Source organism: Podarcis vaucheri (genome assembly GCF_965113315.1).
Source record: "Podarcis vaucheri genome assembly, chromosome: 6".
Classification (NCBI taxonomy): domain Eukaryota; kingdom Metazoa; phylum Chordata; class Lepidosauria; order Squamata; family Lacertidae; genus Podarcis; species Podarcis vaucheri.
Window position 1 is genome coordinate 61,884,528 of NC_138764.1, and position 19,323 is coordinate 61,903,850.

At 44.7% G+C, this 19,323-nt stretch overlaps 1 protein-coding gene across 3 annotated transcripts in view; it reads right to left on the reverse strand.

Moving 5' to 3' along the window:
- SPDEF (SAM pointed domain containing ETS transcription factor) overlaps positions 1-14,794 on the reverse strand; it is a 31,021-nt gene extending 16,227 nt beyond the window's left edge. The window contains exon 1 of one of the 3 annotated variants that reach the window (XM_082226879.1): positions 14,338-14,794. Coding sequence is in view for 1 of the 3 variants with exons in the window: in XM_082226878.1 (XP_082083004.1) it covers positions 12,072-12,153 (82 nt within the window). In the remaining 2 variants the exon portion in view is untranslated. Of the gene's footprint in view, positions 1-12,071; positions 12,181-12,260; positions 12,299-14,337 lie in introns of those variants that run through there. The other 2 variants (XM_082226880.1, XM_082226878.1) reach the window with 2 other exon arrangements.
- Positions 14,795-19,323: the final 4,529 nt, after the last annotated feature.

Below are 19,323 nucleotides of genomic sequence, written 5' to 3' on the forward strand. Positions count from 1 at the left end.
ACCATATGTCAGGAGTGCTCTGATGGTGTTTCCTGCTTGGCAGGGGGTTGGACTCAATGGCCCTTGTGGTCTATTCCAACTCTATGATTCTATTATTCTATTCTATGATTCTATGAAATTTGGGACATTGAGATCCCAGGGACAGCAAGAGCCTGTGCTGCAGAACATGATATGTGAGCAAATGAGTTGGGCCTCTGGTTCCCAGAGCGCATGGAAAATCTGACACCAGATCTCAGTGGGGAGGGAACAGGATCTAAAGGGATCTGTCACTTGTGCACAGCTAATATTCATAGATGTTGTCATGCCCCTGCCATGCAATAGGGACCTGCTTCAGATAACACTATGAGGGGAGATAGGTGGAGACTGGAATTGGTGTTTGAATGGTACAGCAGGACTTTTTGAAGTGCTGACCCTAACATTGGGGTTGTAGGATGCATCTTGGCTTGGCTTTGCACAGCAAAATGTATTGGGCTAATAGAACTACCATGCCTCGTTACAAATGCAAATCAAGAATTAATTAATCCTCCTGTTTAATTCTAGATCAGCCTTCCCCAATCTCCAGATGTTTGATTATAACTACCATTATCATAAGCTACGCAGGCTGGAACTGATGGGAGTCCAGCAACATCTGAATGTCACCAGGTTGGGGAAAGCTACTGTAGATAGATAGATAGATAGATAGATAGATAGATAGATAGATAGATAGATAGATATAGATAGATATAGATATAGATATAGATATAGATATAGATATAGATATAGATATAGATATAGATATAGATATAGATATAGATAGATAGATAGATACTGTAGATAGATGCTGAAATGCAACATAATGACTGGTAGCCCCTCCAAACTGGTGTTTTATTATAGGTTCAACATGTACTTGACAAAATAATAGTGCATTAGTGGTGGATTTATTCTGCTATATTAGTTGTTCTGAGATGCTTCCCCAATGTCAGCACTTCGCTGCTGTTCAGAGGGGCCTCCATCATAGACTCTATCACAGAACTTCTCCATCATAGACTCAGGTTGCATATATGTGTCAATAAACCATAAACCATAAAGATACCACAGTCTCCACTGTGCCTCATTCCCAAAAGGAAACATGAACCCTGAGTAAGTGCCTGGAATCCCTGGAATCTTGCACCGCTCAGAGATTGGGATGGTATTTTGCATATGTTTTCAAACTGTATTTTGGAGTCCTTGGGGTTCATCAGAACTTGTTTGAGGTTCCTCAGGGAGAAGATTAGTAACAATCAAATCCCACAATAGAAAAGTTTGCCTATCGGTACTGACCTGCACTTGCCATGTGCAGCCCAGGAGAGTGTTGGGCATTTTTTAGGGCACATCCTCATTCACTGAAAACCATTTAGGCAAGGGACCATAGTTCAGTGATAGAGGACTTGTTTTTGCATGCAGGTTCTTCAGTTAAAAGTCAACTTCAGCTAAAAGACAAGGAACAGGTTGTGTGGAAAACCTTTGTCTGCAATCCTGGACATCTGCTGCCAGTCAGAACAGAAAATACTAGGCAAGAGGACAAATAATCAGACCTGAGAAAAGGCCGCTTCCTATGTACTCAAACAAAGGGAACATTCATTTACAAAACAGAGCAAGGCAGCTTGTGCTAAAAATGGTCTATAATATCACCAGTGTAAAACAGTGGCTGGATTCAGTCTTAGGTTTTGCCTCTACCTTCTATCCCATGTTAACAACAACAGTAACATGTGGCATAGATAGGAAAAGAAAGTGAATATTTGCTGTCCCATGGACAGTAGGGAAAGAGACAACAGCTCTTAAGAAGAGCCCTGCTAGATCAGGTCAAAGGCCAATCCAGTGCAGGATCCTGCTCTCACAGTGGCCAACCAGATGCCTCTGGGAAGCCCAAACCCAGGACTTGAGCACAGCAGCACTTTCTGCATATGCCCATAGGAAGGCCACATACCTGAGTGCAACAGCAACTTTCCCCACCTGTGATTCTCCCCACCTGGCATTCAGAAGCACACTGCCTCTGACAGCAGAGGGAGAACATAGCTATTGTGGTTAGTAGCCATTGATAGCTTTATCTACCAGGAGTTTGTCAAATCCTCTTTTACAGCCTTCCAAGTTTGTGGCCATCACTTTGGGTCTTGCTTTATTGTTGTTATTATTGTTGGTTCTTTGTGGTTTCCATTTTTTATTAGGTAAGTTGCAACAAATAAACATGCTCATCATTACCAGAAGACTAATAAGGGACTCAAGGGACTAAGTTCTCTCAAGTACATCACACTCCAATCGTCTCGTCTTCTGCAAGCACTCCAGCTTGCCAGGCAGAATGATACCTCCTCCCCTCCCCTGTGTGTTGTTTTGGGGATCTTCCTGATCCCCTTCCCCCACAGCCATTTTCTGAGGTGTGGGGGCACACAGAGGCAGAAGAGCAAGGGAAGCCCCACTGCACAAGTGGAAGTCATTGTGCAGGGCTTCCACTGATGGGACCGGTAGGTGGATCCTGCCTATAGTCTCTATCAGAGGCTGAACACAAGACTGAATAAATGGCTGTATCTAAGCCAGGAAAGATATTCCTATAGAATTTACTCAGATGACATAGGTTTTCAAACAGACTGCATTCTGTGGGTTGATCTGTGGATAGATTATGCAGGTTGTATAAGGCGAAATATGATATAGGTAGGGTCATATTTTACCACACAGATTTGGAGCTGATGGACTGTTTGCCCCTTCAACCATGTAATTATTTTATCCTGCAAAGGCCATGGATCTTTTCCTTTTAAATACCATGAAGTCTGGCTCTCCACAGGTCAAGGACAATGCCAGCTGTTCAGAAAACTGCTTTTGGGGAGCAGGTGGGAATAAAGCTTCTAATACTAGGAATCCCCAAAGAGTGCTTATGCCTCTAGGTTACCCAGAGAGATGCTGCCCAGCTCCAAACCTCTAGTTTATTTGCTCTGGATTAAATTAAGGCCCCGAGAAATCAGCCCTAAATCCAGCCCCCATGTGGCTTCCAACACAAAAGAGAATCTGGTAACAGCTTGCAAGGCCCTTTATTGGAAGCCCTCTGCCGAATTATGACGGTGGGGGGTTGCTTGGAAATGGGATTAGATCATACTCCTGCCTAGACCACAAGGAAAGGAGATAATGAAGTAGATGGCATGCCAGGCATTTTGATGGCTTGACGTCAGCAGAGCTGCAGCTGCCTGTTGGCCTCTCCCTGTCACCTGCATGCTCAGGCTCTCCATGTCCTGGTCGGGAAAACATGGGACCAAACGCCGCCACCTTCCCATCAGCATTTCAAGCAGTGCACACTGACACAGACAAGACGTTTACAATCAACATGTAAAAGTTATTAGGTTTTATGCTGGGTGTTGCAGAATTATGTTCCCAATTGCACACCCCACTCTTGGTAGCACATCCCAATTGCCATCTGATCTGCAGGGCTTGTGCCTGGCTTCTTATGCCAGACGTAGTTTGTTTCTGCTGTGTTCCACCTGCCTTAGCTATAAGTATCCTTCCCCAGACAGCCTATTAAGTAACTAGGGTGGAGATGGATGGGGCTAGTGGAACAACAACATTTATATTTCAGACCACTGAAACCTCGTTTCTTGTCAGGTAGAAGGGATGAGCCTCATTCTCTACAGCAGGGGTGGGGCACCCTATGCCCGGGGTCCAAATGCACCCGCCTCCAGACTTCTCAAGCTGACCCATGGGTCCCTCCTCAGGCCACACTCTTACCTGGGCCTGCTTCACACCTTCCTTGTGTGCTTTTGTCTGGCTGGAATGGGCCCTTGAACTCTGATAATGTGGCACTTGGCCTGTAAAAGTCCCCCCTCCCAACCCTGCTCTAAAGCAGTCTTCACCAAACTGCTGCTTTGCATATGTTGCTGGACTACAACTCCCATCAGCTCCAGCCAGCACACTGGTGGGAGTTGTGGTCCAACAATGTCCGGAGGGCACCAGGTTGCTTTAAAGTAATGGTAGCCAACTTACGACACCTGTGAATATCACAAGTAGCTGGTGGCTTATGGCATCCCTGGATAGTAGGGCCTGCTGGCTTGGTTGCAGCACAGAGCTGGAACTGCACTCTTGTCTCTTCTACCCACACTTCCCTGCTTCATGGTTGTCCTCCACAGCTTGCCAGACCAGAGGCAAAACACACCAAGGTCCCAAAGAGGCACCGTCAAACATTTCAGACTTGACTTCTAGGAACCTGCAGGCCATGACTGATATTGTGGACTACAACTCCCATGGGCCATATCTAGCACCGGTGGTGGGCACAGGTTAGAATCATAGAATCATAGAATCATAGAGTTGGAAGAGACCTCAAGGGCCATCGAGTCCAAACCCCTGCCAAGCAGGAAACACCATCAGAGCACTCCTGACATATGGTTGTCAAGCCTCTGCTTAAAGACCTCCAAAGTAGGAGACTCCACCACACGCCTTGGCAGCAAATTCCACTGTCAAACAGCTCTTACTGTCAGGAGGTTCTTCCTAATGTTTAGGTGGAATCTTCTTTCTTGTAGTTTGGATCCATTGCTCCGTGTCCGCTTCTCTGGAGCAGCAGAAAACAACCTTTCTCCCTCCTCTATGTGACATCCTTTTATATATTTGAACATGGCTATCATATCACCCCTTAACCTCCTCTTCTCCAGGCTAAACATGCCCAGCTCCCTTAGCCGTTCCTCATAAGGCATCATTTCCCGGCCTTTGACCATTTTGGTTGCCCTCCTCTGGACACGTTCCAGTTTGTCAGTGTCCTTCTTGAACTGTGGTGCCCAGAACTGGACACAGTACTCCAGGTGAGGTCTGGCCAGAGCAGAATACAGTGGCACTATTACTTCCCTTGATCTAGATGCTATACTCCTATTGATGCAGCCCAGAATTGCATTGGCTTTTTTAGCTGCCGCGTCACACAGTTGGCTCATGTCAAGTTTGTGGTCAACCAAGACTCCTAGATCCTTTTCTCATGTACTGCTCTCAAGCCAGGTGTCACCCATCTTGTATTTGTGCCTCTCATTTTTTTTTTTTTTTTTGCCCAAGTGCAATACTTTACATTTCTCCCTGTTAAAATTCATCTTGTTTGTTTTTGCCCAGTTCTCTAATCTGTCAAGGTCATTTTGAAGTGTGATCCTGTCCTCTGGGGTGTTAGCCACCCCTCCCAGTTTGGTGTCATCTGCAAATTTGATCAGGATGCCCTTGAGTCCATCATCCAAGTCGTTGATAAAGATGTTGAATAAGACCGAAGGCTGCTTTAGACTGTGAAAGCAAAAGGCCTGAGTGATCTTCTGACAAAACGTGCTGTACTTTAAGGGTGGGGACCTTTGTTTGGCTTTCTCTGGCTTTGGCACAGAGGCTGCCTGCTGCCTTTATGTTTATGGGATAGGTGGGGAACTGTTTACATGGAGAAGCTGCTCTAAAAAAGAAGTGGATTCACTGCAACAGCAAGCCAGGGAAATAGCAACTGTCCAAAGAAAGGAAAGGAAAGCTAGTTTTTTCTCTCACAACCCTTAATTAAAACATCAAATCCACAGCTTTGGACCAGTTACGAAGTTCTTCGTTTCCATGATTCTGACTAGGACTCTGAACTCCTTGCTTCTGTAGGCACATTATATACATCCACACTGCAATTTCACCCTCTTTTTTCCACCAGTGAACCTTTTCTAGTGATTAAAAAACATCGCTCTCCTTAATTTTGTCCCCAAAGCTCATTAAATGTTCAGTGATTGGTCTCTGCTTCATATTTCTATTATTTCTCTTCTCAAACATTTTCCCTCTATCACCTCACTTTTCTACACACTTGAGCCAACGATTCCTACATCATTATAATTCATTTCAAATATTTCAGAAGGACCCAATGGGCTTTGAATCTGCAGCTCCATGCTACAGGTAGCCACTGGAGTTTTATTTCTTCTCAGTGCTCTTATTAATTTTTCAAAGGCAGAGACAGTCTACTGTATTTTTCGCTCTATAACACGCACCCGACCATAACACGCACGCAGTTTTTTGAGGAGGAAAATCCATAGGTATGCCACCCATAGACATTCCCTCCATAACACGCACAGACATTTCCCCTTACTTTTTAGGAGGAAAAAAGTGAGTGTTATGGTGCAAAAAATACGGTAATTGCTTGGGGCTTAAGCAAACAGTGGTTAATCATAACAGGTGATTAACAGGGGTGGGGGTGTTTCCCTCTTAGTTCCTCGTTGTCAGCCCCAGCACCTTGGAGAGAGCCTGAGACTAAAGCTAAACCCTTTAACATGTTGATTAACAATTTTGGGATTTGGCCCAAATTTTGTATATCAAATTATCTCAAAGGAAAGGAAACTATGGCTTAACTTGCGCCAAAATTACCTGGCTTAATGCAATCTTGGAGTGGCCGGGCTCTGCTTGACAGACTCCCAACGCCCATGTTCACAATGGAGTTTGGTACTGACATGGGGTTTGCAGAATTCAACACTCCTGAGAATCGCAACTTTGATTTCAAAACGAGACACATTTGTAGTCCGTATGACTTGTAAAGCTAGAGTCAGTGCCTGAATGGGAGACTGGCCAGGAACCACATGTACACTGCCTTCCGTGATGGAAGAAAGGCAGGATATAAAGGTAAAGGTAAAGGTACCCCTGCCCGAACGGGCCAGTCTTGACAGACTGTGGGGTTTGTGCGCCCATCTCACATTTATTGGCCGGGGGCCAGCGCTGTCCGGGGACACTTCCGGGTCACGTGGCCAGCGTGACATCGCTACTCTGGCGAGCCAGAGCCGCACACGGAACGCCGTTTACCTTCCCGCTGGTAAGCGGTACCTATTTATCTACTTGCACCCGGAGGTGCTTTCGAACTGCTAGGTGGGCAGGCGCTGGGACCGAACAGCGGGAGCGCACCCCGCCGCGGGGATTCGAACCGCCGACCTTTCGATCGGCAAGCCCTAGGCGTTGAGGCTTTAGCCCACAGCGCCACCCGCGTGGCCAGGAACCACATGTACACTGCCTTCCGTGATGGAAGAAAGGCAGGATATAAATGCACCAAATAAATATTGTGTCAATAAAAACAGCAGCTTTGAGGTAGATGGTTGTAGCACAGGAATAATGGGCTAGCCCTCTTCCCTGAGAAGTTTGGTCCCAATCCTGGTGGCAACACCTATTTCACAAGTCAAAAACAACCACACAACAGTCACATTATTTGCATAACTTGCAGTTTGGCCCTCAGGCATCTGGCAAGGCAGAGCCACACCTTAAGACATGCAACAGATTTGAAATGGCACAGGGAGTGAGTCAGGTCAGAATCAACAAAACTTGAAGGCTCAAGGGTGGGCTGTCTTGCTCTATTGCTAAATGTGGACTATTGAACCCATATATCTCCCCACCCCATAGGGCATGTCATTTTAGGGGATGAAACTTAATTTTTGCAAATTTCTTCAGTCAGGGGTTTTAAAAATATGTTTTTCAGTGTGAGGAATTCAAATACGCTGTTATTTTTGTTACTGGGCAACATTTAGCTTGGTAAGTCTACGTTTGACAAAGAAGCACATGAACTGCTTTCGGAAAACCAAATAATTTTAATTTTACCTTCTGAAAAGGTTGGTTAATGTCACCACTCAGACTTCCATATTCTCCTCAAGGGCAGCACCAGATCAAGCACTAGACCATTATAAAGGTTGGAAGGCATAGATAAGTGCCCCAAAGCCTCTCCTCACCCAAAAGGGCTCAGCAGAGGTTGTTGGTAATACGGAGCCCTGGCTACCAGCACTACCTGCTTATATGGAAGAAAGGAAGGTCTAAAAATACTATGGTTCTGGACTTGTTCAGAAAGGTAAATAACCACCCCACCTACCACAGGTCACAAAGACCCTCCTGAAGTCCTGGGATTCCCCTTCAGCAATCTATGCATCTCCTTCTGAATTCTGTTGTCTGGCGTCTAAATCTATCTTACTTTCAGTAACCATTCGCATTTAGGTCTGGATAACATTTTCTAATGTCATCATGGAACACAGCTTTGGCTAACTGTTCTTTTTTGCTGCTGACCTCAACAGAGCTTGGTTCACCTATGCTGAGAGCAGAGAATAAAGCCTGCTCTAGACAATGATCCTATTAATTAAACTTAAATCTGCAGGCAAATAGGTTGGTTTAGGATGAATTCCACAGCAGAGCTCTTAGTAAACATATGCAAATTGATAGCACTCTTTATAGCAGAGGAGAGAGAAGCTCAGATAGCATATATGAGTGCTACATCTGTATTTTCAGTCTGTTGGTGACACAAAACCTGGTAATGTTGCCTGGATTTTCTTACCTTAATTTAAACTAAAGCTGGGCACTGTTCCACCCACTTGTCATCTGTCACACTTTAGGTTCTGCTTTCAGTGATGTCGAACTTGCTGCTGCTCATTTTTTTTTAATACTGCTTTTTTGTTGTTTCACTGATTTACTTTTATTTTATTTCTTCTATTTCTTTAAGCAGTCTAGAGAACACTGCTTTAGGTGACATACTGACTCTGTAAATAAAATTACGGTAATCCAGACTGCAAGCCTGTGTGTGGTCTTTACAACGTGAGAGAAACAGAGAAGTGGGACTAGCCTGGAAAAGGATTGTATGGCTATTTTTTTTATTTTTAAAATTAAGACTCTGCCCTGCAGTTGTGCTTCCAGGGCAGCTCATTCAAAAATAAAGACAGAATAAGAAAGCAAATACAAATTCAAAAATATAAATGAAAGTTGCAGCAAGAGCTAAAAACCATTCAAACTTTAAAATATTCAAACACCTCTTTATCCTGGGATTTGACACCTAAGCATGGATAGTTTTAGGAGTATAAGTTGTTTTAAATTGTTTTAACTATGTATTTAATTGTTGTAGCCCACCCTGGGATCTTAAAAATTTGATTCTGGAATCAAGAATTTGATTCTGACTTTATGCACAGCTAGGAAAGAGAAAATCAATGTGTTGGCACCCTCCAGATATTGTTGAACTACAATTCCCATCAACCCCAGCTACCATGGTCAGTGGTTAAAGATGTTGGGAGTTGTAGTGCATGACATCTGGAAGGTACCACATTGCCTGCCACTGATGTTCGCCAATCCAAATATGGAGTTGAGATTACAGTCTAGACCTTTCCTATGGTTTCCAGTGGTGGTGGTTCCTCACACAGATTACAGAACTCTGAGGGCTTCTTCATACGTGATAATTTTTCCCTACAAAGAGATAATTTCATTTTAAGGGGGGAATATACAATCATGTATATGTGTACCTCTGTATGCAGCACACACCAGTTCTCAGATTCAGTTGCATTCAGGTATACAACATATCTAGATCAATAGACAGATCAAGATAGCAGCCCTGTCAATCATCAACTTGGCAAAACTCTCAGCTCAGTATTTTATTACATTTCCTTCCCCAGAGCGTTTTGTCAGCTGCTTCCAGCAGTATACAGATTCTACCTCACACCAGGCCTAATATCTTAATACCCATTGATCAGAACATCAGAATGAGTGTAGCAGTTCCCACTGCCCGTGCTTGGAATTAGTATTGTCAAGAATGCCTGCTAACTCACTCTAATATGATGAAAGGAGCTGACAGATTTGGTCCCTGGGCACCTTCCAACGCTATGGCATTAGGTACTACACAACAGGAAAAACAAACCAAATAGAAGAACCACCTGGGTTCCAAGCACTTGGAGACAAAAGTTATCAAAGTTCAGCAGGTTGGGTGCAGAATAACTAAAGCCCTGTTTGCTTTGCCTGCCAGCCAGCTGGTGGGGAGGAGAAGTCAATTAGATGCCTTTTATTGGCTTATCAAATTGGTCATGAAAAATACTTTGCTACTTTAGAGCCAAGTGAAGTTAAGAAACTGGGAAATGGAGATAGCCAACCGAGGCTGTCAAAATGCCTGGTTATCATCTCTGGAAAGTCCATATTTCTGCAAGAACATTTTAATGGGATTAGATTTCCAGAGCGAGTGTTTGGGATTGTCAGGATGGTGTGGGTTGCCCTTAACTTGGCAGTCAATTTAAAAGACTCATCCTCTAAGGAAGGGGTTCAGCTCAGGCTCAGAATCAAAAAGGAGAACATTGTTTTGGTTGTCAGGTGGTTTCAAATGCAAAGCTTCCCAAAATAAAATTGCTACAATGGCATGTAAAGATTTAGGAACACACAGATATTTTTGTATCTCATTATAGTCCCACTGTTTTATCAAGTTCAATATTTTCTAGGCCAATATTATTCAGTGCTGAGATGTGAGTAGAACAGTTCATAATTTTCCCTTCGATTCTGATAATTTTCCACCGTGTGCACTTTTAAGAGTCTGAAAAATTCAACTCACAACCCAAATGTTGCACTGCAAGGAAGCTTCCTTTCATTGTCACTGTGAATGGCACCCACCAGCCCACCACAGATCAGAATATCTCACCATTTTGTCTGACACCATGTGGAGAGGATGCTTAATTCAATCGGCCCCACCCACCCCAATATTTCAAGAGCAGAGCCACAGATGCCCTTGAGAACTGTCCCTGGTTCTGATCCACACCTTTTCAAAGAAAGCTTGGTGGAGTTCTATTTGTAACCTGGGGGTCTAGGTCTGCTGCCTGACGGAATAGCACTCCTCCATAGGTCACATAGAAAGCCATCCACATCTGACTTGCTTCTCCAGATGGCAAGGCAACCTATACTTCACAGCAGTCATTTACCTACCGTGCAAGTGGACTTGTTAATTAGGTAGATGCATTCCTTTGTTGGCCTAGCACAAGCGTGGTTAACCCATGGCCCTCCAGATGTTGCTGAACTACAACTCCCATCATCCATAGCCAACATGACCAATGGTCAGGGACAATGGGAGGCAGTGGCGTAGCGTGGGTTGTCAGCACCCGGGGCAAGGCAAGTAATTTGCGCCCCCAACCCGTGGATTTGCGCCCCCTAACCCTAACCCCCAGATGTTGCCCCCGGTGCGGCCAGCCCCCCCTGCACCCCCCACGCTACGCCACTGATGGGAGGTTAACCACCCTTGGCCTAGTGTCCTGAAAGAACTTTCAAGAATGATTTCTATAAGCTTGTGGAAGTTCAGCAATGGAGAGAATCCCTCCCAGTAATAATATATACTGTACTACTTTTCCTCAATGTTCACCTTTTAAAGATAGGTGGCAGTATTGCCCCCATTTTGCAGGTGGGAAACAGAGAAGATAGAGGCTGGAGCACCTTGGATTCTGAATTCTTATTCATACTTCACCAAAGAATCAAATGGTTGTGTTTATTTTAAAAAATCCAGATTTAATGTCTCTTCAGCTCCGTAAACTAATGGATGGATCACCACAGCGCTGCCACAGAAGATGTTGATCATTGTGCATAGCATCCTACCTGTGCAAACTGCAGTTACTACATGTTTGCCACATTCATTTTGACAGCAACAGACAGCTGCTTACCCTGGTATTGATTCTAGTACCAATGCAACGTGAACTACACTAAACCATATTGTAGTGTCTCACTGTACTATACCGTATTGTAGTTTATCAGTGCTTTATATTGCACATTACACTTCATGCTCAAAATTACATAAGGACACCTTGATAGCAAATGGTGCTGTACAGTGCTAATATATGGAAGAACCATATTGTACTGATACAAATTCCAACTTTGTCTCCCAATAACTCTGAATGGGGTAACACACAAGATTATTCACTGACCCAGTTGTGTCCTCTCTTACTCACAGTTATGTTCCCTCTAAAAGGAGCTTTTAATACTGTATGCAGAATGCTTCTGTCAGACTTCTCTTTGCTAATATGCTTTATTGAGGAGTCCTTATTAAAATGCCCACTTTACAGATGAACAATGTGGTTGAGAAAAACTACTCAGTGTAACCATGGCTGATCATGGATGTAAGCTCTGATCTCCAAAATTCCCCACCAATGAGAAAAAGAGAGAAATGCTCTGGTGTCACAAAAGCTTTTACTGGCAGTGAGTCAAATTTATTCTCAACATAAAGCCTACAAAGTAAATGGAGTTCTTACCTGGAAAGAAGTAAACATCTTTTTTCTATTGTTAATAAATCAAAGAGTGATGTTGCAGTCAAAAGTTTCTGGGAGCACCCTTTCATATATTCTCACCTTTATCTCTCCCCAGCACTTCATCCTTAATCCTCAGTTCATCAACCACTCTCCCTCCAAGGAAATTCCCTAAATTAGCCATTTTCAACAAATTGTGTTAAGAGGAAAGATCAGGTTGTCAGTTCTTCCATCCACATTTCGATCGGACAGAAGCATAAGTGGAAAACCAATATCCATGCAACTGTTTACCTGGAGACACTGCAGAGATGCATGGGTAATGGTGCCCCCTATTCTGAGCTGGCTTTGATGTTCCTGTTCCTTTGCGAACAGGTCTTCATGTCCCAGGGTCAGACTGCCCTCTCTCCACCTGCAACTCTATTGATTCCCACTGCTCAGATGGGAACAGCGCAGGGAGTGGTCTGGCTACCAGCAGAACTCCAACCTGAGCATGTCCCAGCTGAGCAGCAGAGCTTGATGTTCCCCTCAAAATGGTGAGAAGCCCCTGCTTATAAATCCCTCTTCCCTCTCCTGGGAAGTTGCTTGCCCGGCAAGGAATCCTGCATCTTTGAGAAATAGTTGTGAAGGGATTTGGCAGGTGAGGTGTCATTTGTGTTTCACTAACCAAGCATAACCACAAAGGGGGGGAAACAAACCAACATAATGTCAATTTGCCTTTGGCCCTGGGGCAGGGGAACTGAGGGGAGCAGCTTGAAGAGGCTACTGGTTTGCGGTGAGGGGGGTAAGAATGAAAGATGCAGAATGGCCTTCTGTAGCTATGTCTCGGCCACCAATCATCACCAAATTAGCTTTAAGTCATGGCTGCTGAATTCTGTTTCACATGTACCTAAAATTACTTCAGTGAATCATTAGAACTGTTACTAGGTTGAGGAGTGTGTGGGGTGTTAGGGGAGGAGTAGTACATTGTGCTCCTTCTGGGGTAGTTAGTCCACCTTTGGTCCCCACTCTGCACTCAGCCCTCACCTGTGGCTCCTAGGTGCTGTCAGCAGCCACACTCCAGGAACGGCTTTGACTGGTCAGCTAAACCTGGTGAGGGTAACAGATGGGTCTTAAACCCTCGGTGAGTTAGGGACTTCCCCTGCATGCGAAGACAAGCTCCAGCAGATTGAATGGACAAGACCAGTTGTGGGTCCAAGAAGGCAGTTTCTTGCATATGCTGTAGAGGGAAATGAGGGGCAGATGGGGCTCGTCAACTTGGGAAAGTAGCCCATCTAGGAGAAGGAAAACTCTGATCCTAAACATTTGCTGCCTTGCAAGACATCTTTGAGAGATAACCCTACACAAATCCAGAGTGGAGTTCCTAAGACGGTTGGATGGCCCCTTCCAGCAACTCCTGCAGGCAAGCTGGTGCCAAACGTATTGCTCTGCTTTCCTTTGGACCACATTAGTGGGACCAAGAGGGGGTTCTTTTTGTCTAGGCAGCCCAAGATCTCCATACACACTGCCCTGGTTTGTGCCTCAGGAAGGTCACTTCGGTGCTACTAACGCAGTGGTTTGACTTCAACCCCCACCCCCGGTACACTCCGCTATCTCTTGAGACAGACGGATGCCAACAACCAGTCATCATAGTTACATGCCAGTTATTTATAAGATCTATGCTACACTACACTACACTGCTTTGCTTTAGCTGCAGCACATTTGACCCTCCCAAGCCACAGAGCTCCTACCGTGAACCCCAGTAATCTACACAGTGCACTGTGGAAATGCTGAAGTCAGTGCACCTAGCACAGCAGAAAATGGCAGAAAAATCTCTTGTGCAACAATTTATTCCTTCCCCCCGCAGCCACCGCTCCCATCACTGGTATGGCTTCTGATACTTCTAGTTTTGAGTTCATGCACCGAGCCAGAAATGCAGTAAGTTGCCAGGTGGACAAGCACAGCAAGAGAGTCCACACGCAAACATGTGGCGCTTGATGGCTTTAACGTCAAGCAATGGTTTTACGTGTAGAATGGCTGTTGCAGATCAAATACAGGGATGACTAACCATGGGGAACATTTTCAAAGGCATAGTTATGTTGCATCAGCAAAACAGTAGTTGCAGGACAACTTATGTATTTTCTCAGGTTGCTGAGAATCCCTTAGATTGCAAGGAAGGGGGAAATTGTACACATTCAGCCAACTGGCATCTGGTGACAAAGAATGGACTGTTCATGTAAGGGGAAGCCCAAAAGGAAAATCTTAAAAATCATAGCTCGCTTACAACAAGACATACATACACATTACTTCAGACAGAGATATAGCATTGGGTTTTTGAAAGCGTGGAGAGGCTTGCTTCTGACATGTATCAGTTAAAAATGTTCACACTTACCCTTTAGGTTAGCAGAGAAGTGGCAGCTATCAGTGGCAGCATCGATCCAGTAAAGTTGTAAGGAAAACGCTCTTGTCAATCTGAAATGCCCCCACTGGGCATGGAGGACTCACAGAAAAGAGGATGGGGACTTGGTTAAGGCAACCAAACAGCTGAGGTTGATGTTTCTTCTTGCATCAGAATCAAATGACTATTTGCAACAGGGCCATGTACTTAAAGACACATCAAACTTCCTGGGGTGGAAGAGACCAGCAAAAGCATCTGCCACAGGTTGTGGAATGCACACAGGCCACCAGACTGTTCAGAGCAGCTCAGTGGCAGGGGCTGAATATGTAAAGAAATGCATTCAGATAACAGGCACCTAACTCTAGTTATGTACCAGGGATAGCCCTGCAGCTGAACTGAACACTAGGAATGCAATGTGTTCAGGAAAAAGCTTCCTTTGCCCATTATATCTAATTCCTTCCTTATTTACCTGAACAAACAAGTTGTGTGCTTACCTCAGTTGGAGGTGTTTAAATATCCCAGCCTACAGTTAACCCTTGAATACGTGAAAATCCCACGTACAAGTCAAACAAGCAAATCCTCTTACCCCAGCAATATGCCCTCTCTGCCTCTATCTTTAAATCATTCAGAACTCCAGCTGGACCAACAACCCTTTGTGCCCAACGCATCCAGAAAGAGAGAGCTTATACACTGCCTGTAGGCTAGCTTTGAAATCTCCTCATGTATATATATGCACTACAAGGCAAACTCAATGGCATGTCATAAGAACATAAGAAGGGCCTGCCTGATCAGGCCAGTAGCTCATCTAGTCCAGCATACACATGCCTGTGGGAAACCTGCAGGCAGGAGCTGAGCACAAGAGCATTCTCCCCTCCTGTAGTTTTCAGCAACTGGAATTCAGAAGCGTCAGTGCCTCAACCATGGAGGCAGAGCATAGCCACCATGTCAGCAGGAGCCTATACTACAGAAACTAGGAGGCAGGTTATGATGATGCACAGCAACCTAAGACAAAGCTGGTGGTTCAAGCCAATGACCCATCTAGTCCAGCCAGCATCCTGTTCTCACAGAAGAATGCCTGTGGGAAACCTGCAATAGGAGTTGGCATCCAAAATGGTGGAGGGCACCAGGTTGGCAAAGGCTATTGGGCAAGTTCAACTATAGTACAGAATCCCTCAAGCTGTAAAAGGGATGCAGTTGTTTGACCTGTGTGTGAGTATATATGAAGACTATCAAAACTAAAAGGAAACAAAGCCACAAATTTCTACGTATAACTTTGTGCATGAAGGCTAGGGGCAAATATGGACATCAGTGTAAATAATAATTATTCAAGGGATGAACAACACTATAATCCCCCCTGTATATACATGCACATGTAATCATATATTTTGCAATTATTATGCATGCATAGTTCTACTATCCTCCTTATATGAACTTTTTTGGGACTATCAAGATTAATATCCTGTCTTCTTCCCAAAGCTTTAGGGTAGCTAACAACATCAGTAAAAGTGGGGAGGGGAAACAATAACTAAAAATAGCAGGGAACAAAACATCTGTTTTCAGAGGAACAGTACAGACTCTGTCAAGCACCTGCCAGATAATGAAGAAACAAAAACAACAACAATGGGAGCGTCTGGTCAGCTTAACTGAGAAGGGAGTTCCCTTGTTGGGCACCACTACAGAAAAGGCCTTGTAGCCTCAGACAGAGGCAGCAGCTCTAGTCAGTGGCGTAGCGTGGGGGGTGCAGGGGGGGCCGGCCGCACCGGGCGCAACATCTGGGGGTTAGGGTTAGGGGGCGCAAATCCACGGGTTAGGGGGCGCAAATCCACGGGTTAAGGGGCGCAAATTACTTGCCTTGCCCCGGGTGCTGACAACCCACGCTACGCCACTGGCTCTAGTATATATTTGTACACATTAGTTGGCTGGAGAACAGCATTGCAAAATTCAGAAACACAAACTGCCTGAGTATTGGTTCACATACTGTTTCGGATAGAGTGGATCTTGTAGGTTCAGTTATAAATGTGAAGTAAATCAATTTTATTTCCCATTCCTAGTTGAGAATGGTTTTCTGGCAATTCTTCAGCTTCTCTGGAGTATCAGGGGTTCAACATCCATTAGAGCAGAAGCAAATGAATAGAGGTCAGGGAAATAGATAGCTTCTGATACAAAAGAGAAAAAAAGGATTAAATAGTTGGGTTTGTTTAGCCAGGAGGGGAAATGGCTGCAGGGGAGGAAGTGACAGAGGTTTATAAAACAATGAGTGACATGGAGAAAGTATGAAAATAAAGGATTCATTCTCAAAATGGAACTCTCTGTGTCTCCAGCGCTGAGTTTTTAATCTGTGTTTAATCGGTGGAGAAGGTATAAAGGGAGCAAAGACGAGCCAGCCAGACAAACGCAGGGAGGAAGAAGCTTCTTCTTCCCACCCCTCCACCCGCTCCAATGCCCAGTGAAATATACTCAGAGTCGCAAAGTGATTTCATGTTCTTTATTCAGCTCATAGTGGTGAGGAGGAATGAATGAAGGTCCCCTCAAAGTATCTGCTTTATATACATTATTTACACAATGGGCTGCACATGATTGGCTAATTCTGGAATTCTACTGTAAGCCAATCAGGTTGTGGATTCACTTATATCTGGAGCATGATTGGGTGGTTCCTGCCAACCAATCATACTGCTGCATTGTTCTAGGACCAATCAGACTGCTGCATTCTGAATCCTATTGTTCTAGGACCAATCAGACTGCTGCAGTTTGGATCCTAATCAACTCAGTACATAACACCCAGGCAGTCCCAAGACAAATAAGAAAGCAAACAAGAAAAAGTAGAAAGGTGGGGGACAATAACTGTCCAGAAGTCCTCAGGTGGTTGTGCTCTCCTCAGCGTCTGAAAAAAAGCTCATATTTGCAGCTTCCCAGCCTGCCCTCTCCTCAAGTGCAATGCCTCATGGGAGCCACCATCTTAGTGCAGCAGCTGTTTCATACATGGGCTGGAGCAGCGCCAACAGCACCACCTGCAGGAAGGCAGGTCTGCTGCACTTTTAATTTGAGCACTGCAGGAAGAAATCCAACAGGTGAAGCTATCGTGACTAGGACTTGCAAATAAGAATATTTGTGAGGGTATTTAGTGGGGGGGGTTGAGGGGGAAGCCCAGAGTGCCGTCACACAGTGTACATAGGACCAAGAGACATGGACAGTGAGCGAGCTGCTGCGGTGACGTGCAACACCTGTGCTATGTTTGTCTTCCTGCCTGAGCTCATGCAAAACTACACGTGCACCAAGGGGAAGCTGGTTGCCTTCCTGAAAGAGAAGGTACAGCAACTTGAGGCCTGCTGATCCACACTTCGAGCTATCACACAAGATGAGGAAATTCTCACTAGAGTGGATTGTCCTGGAACGGAGACGCAGGCAGGATGTCCCTAGGCAGAAGAAAGATCACTCAATGCAGGAATTTAACACCTGAAGGAACGTGACACAAAAAAGGAGGGCTGTCAGGAGCCCTGCTGTGTCTCTGGAGCTCAGAGGTTGGGTGGCCATCTGTCATGTATGCTTTAGGTGAGATTCCTGCATTGCAGGGAGTTGTACTAGATGACCCCCGGGACACTTCCATCTCTACAATTCTATTTCTATGTTATGTTGTTGTTGTTTAGTCGTGTCCGACTCTTCGTGACCCCATGGACCAGAGCACACCAGGCACTCCTGTCTTCCACTGCCTCCCGCAATTTGGTCAAACTCATGCTGGTAGCTTCGAGAACACTGTCCAACCATCTCGTCCTCTGTCGTCCCCTTCTCCTTGTGCCCTCCATCTTTCCCAACATCAGGGTCTTTTCCAGGGAGTCTTCTCTTCTCATGAGGTGGCCAAAGTATTGGAGCCTCAGCTTCAGGATCTGTCCTTCCAGTGAGCACTCAGGGATGATTTCTATGTTATACATTAACATTAAGACAAAATGGAAAGCTAGATAGTAGGATCAACATGAAGAGTGATATGTGTTCCAACACTTAGCCCTGTGACTTAATCATTATAGGGTATTGAGGTGACTTCTAGCATAAAGGTTTTGTTTTAAAGAACTAGGTACAAAGACAGATGAGATGAACTTTATTGATGGCCAATACCTATGTTCTCTAGGACCACCCTTTCCACACTCAAAGACAGCAGACCTCTGATCATAAGATGCTGAGATCAAACAAGAGAAACTGGATACAGTGGTACCTCGGGTTACATACGCTTCAGGTTACATACACTTCAGGTTACAGACTCCGCTAACTCAGAAATAGTGCTTCAGGTTAAGAACTTTGCTTCAGGATGAGAACAGAAATCATGCAGTGGTTGCGCAGCGGCAGCAGGAGGCTCCATTAGCTAAAGTGGTGCTTCAGGTTAAGAACAGTTTCAGGTTAAGTACGAACCTCCAGAACGAATTAAGTACTTAACCTGAGGTACCACTGTATCCCCATCTGTGATAGACAGGCCCTGGATCTGCCTCCTGGTGACCCAACAACGAATGGTAGCTGGAAAGTTGGTCAGTCAGGAGAAAGAGGAATTTAAGTTAGATGCTGACATCTAAGTTTATGCACTTGGCTGGCCTCAGTTGAAAGGCAGAATGTGAAGCTGGGTGGACAATTGATTCAACTCAATATGAAAATCCTTATGAATTATAACCAATTACATTCCATTCAAAATAGACCCTTTGAAGTTGATGGAAATAAGTTAGTTGTGTCCATTGGATATGACACTATGCTTTTGCTTTTATTTCCTCCGTTAACTGCATTCCTTGATTTCTCATTTTCTACAGCCCCTCTACACAGATGGTAGAGTCCAAGTGCAGACAGGTAAAACCAGATCCTGCTTTGTCACTAAGAATAGATTTCTTGAACTGTCAGGCAAGATCATCCTTTTTGTTTTCTGGTAACATGGCAGATCCTCTCTGTTCCTCAAGAAGAGTAGAATCTGCGGATTCCATTTTTTAAAAAACAGTGTAGTACTAAGTA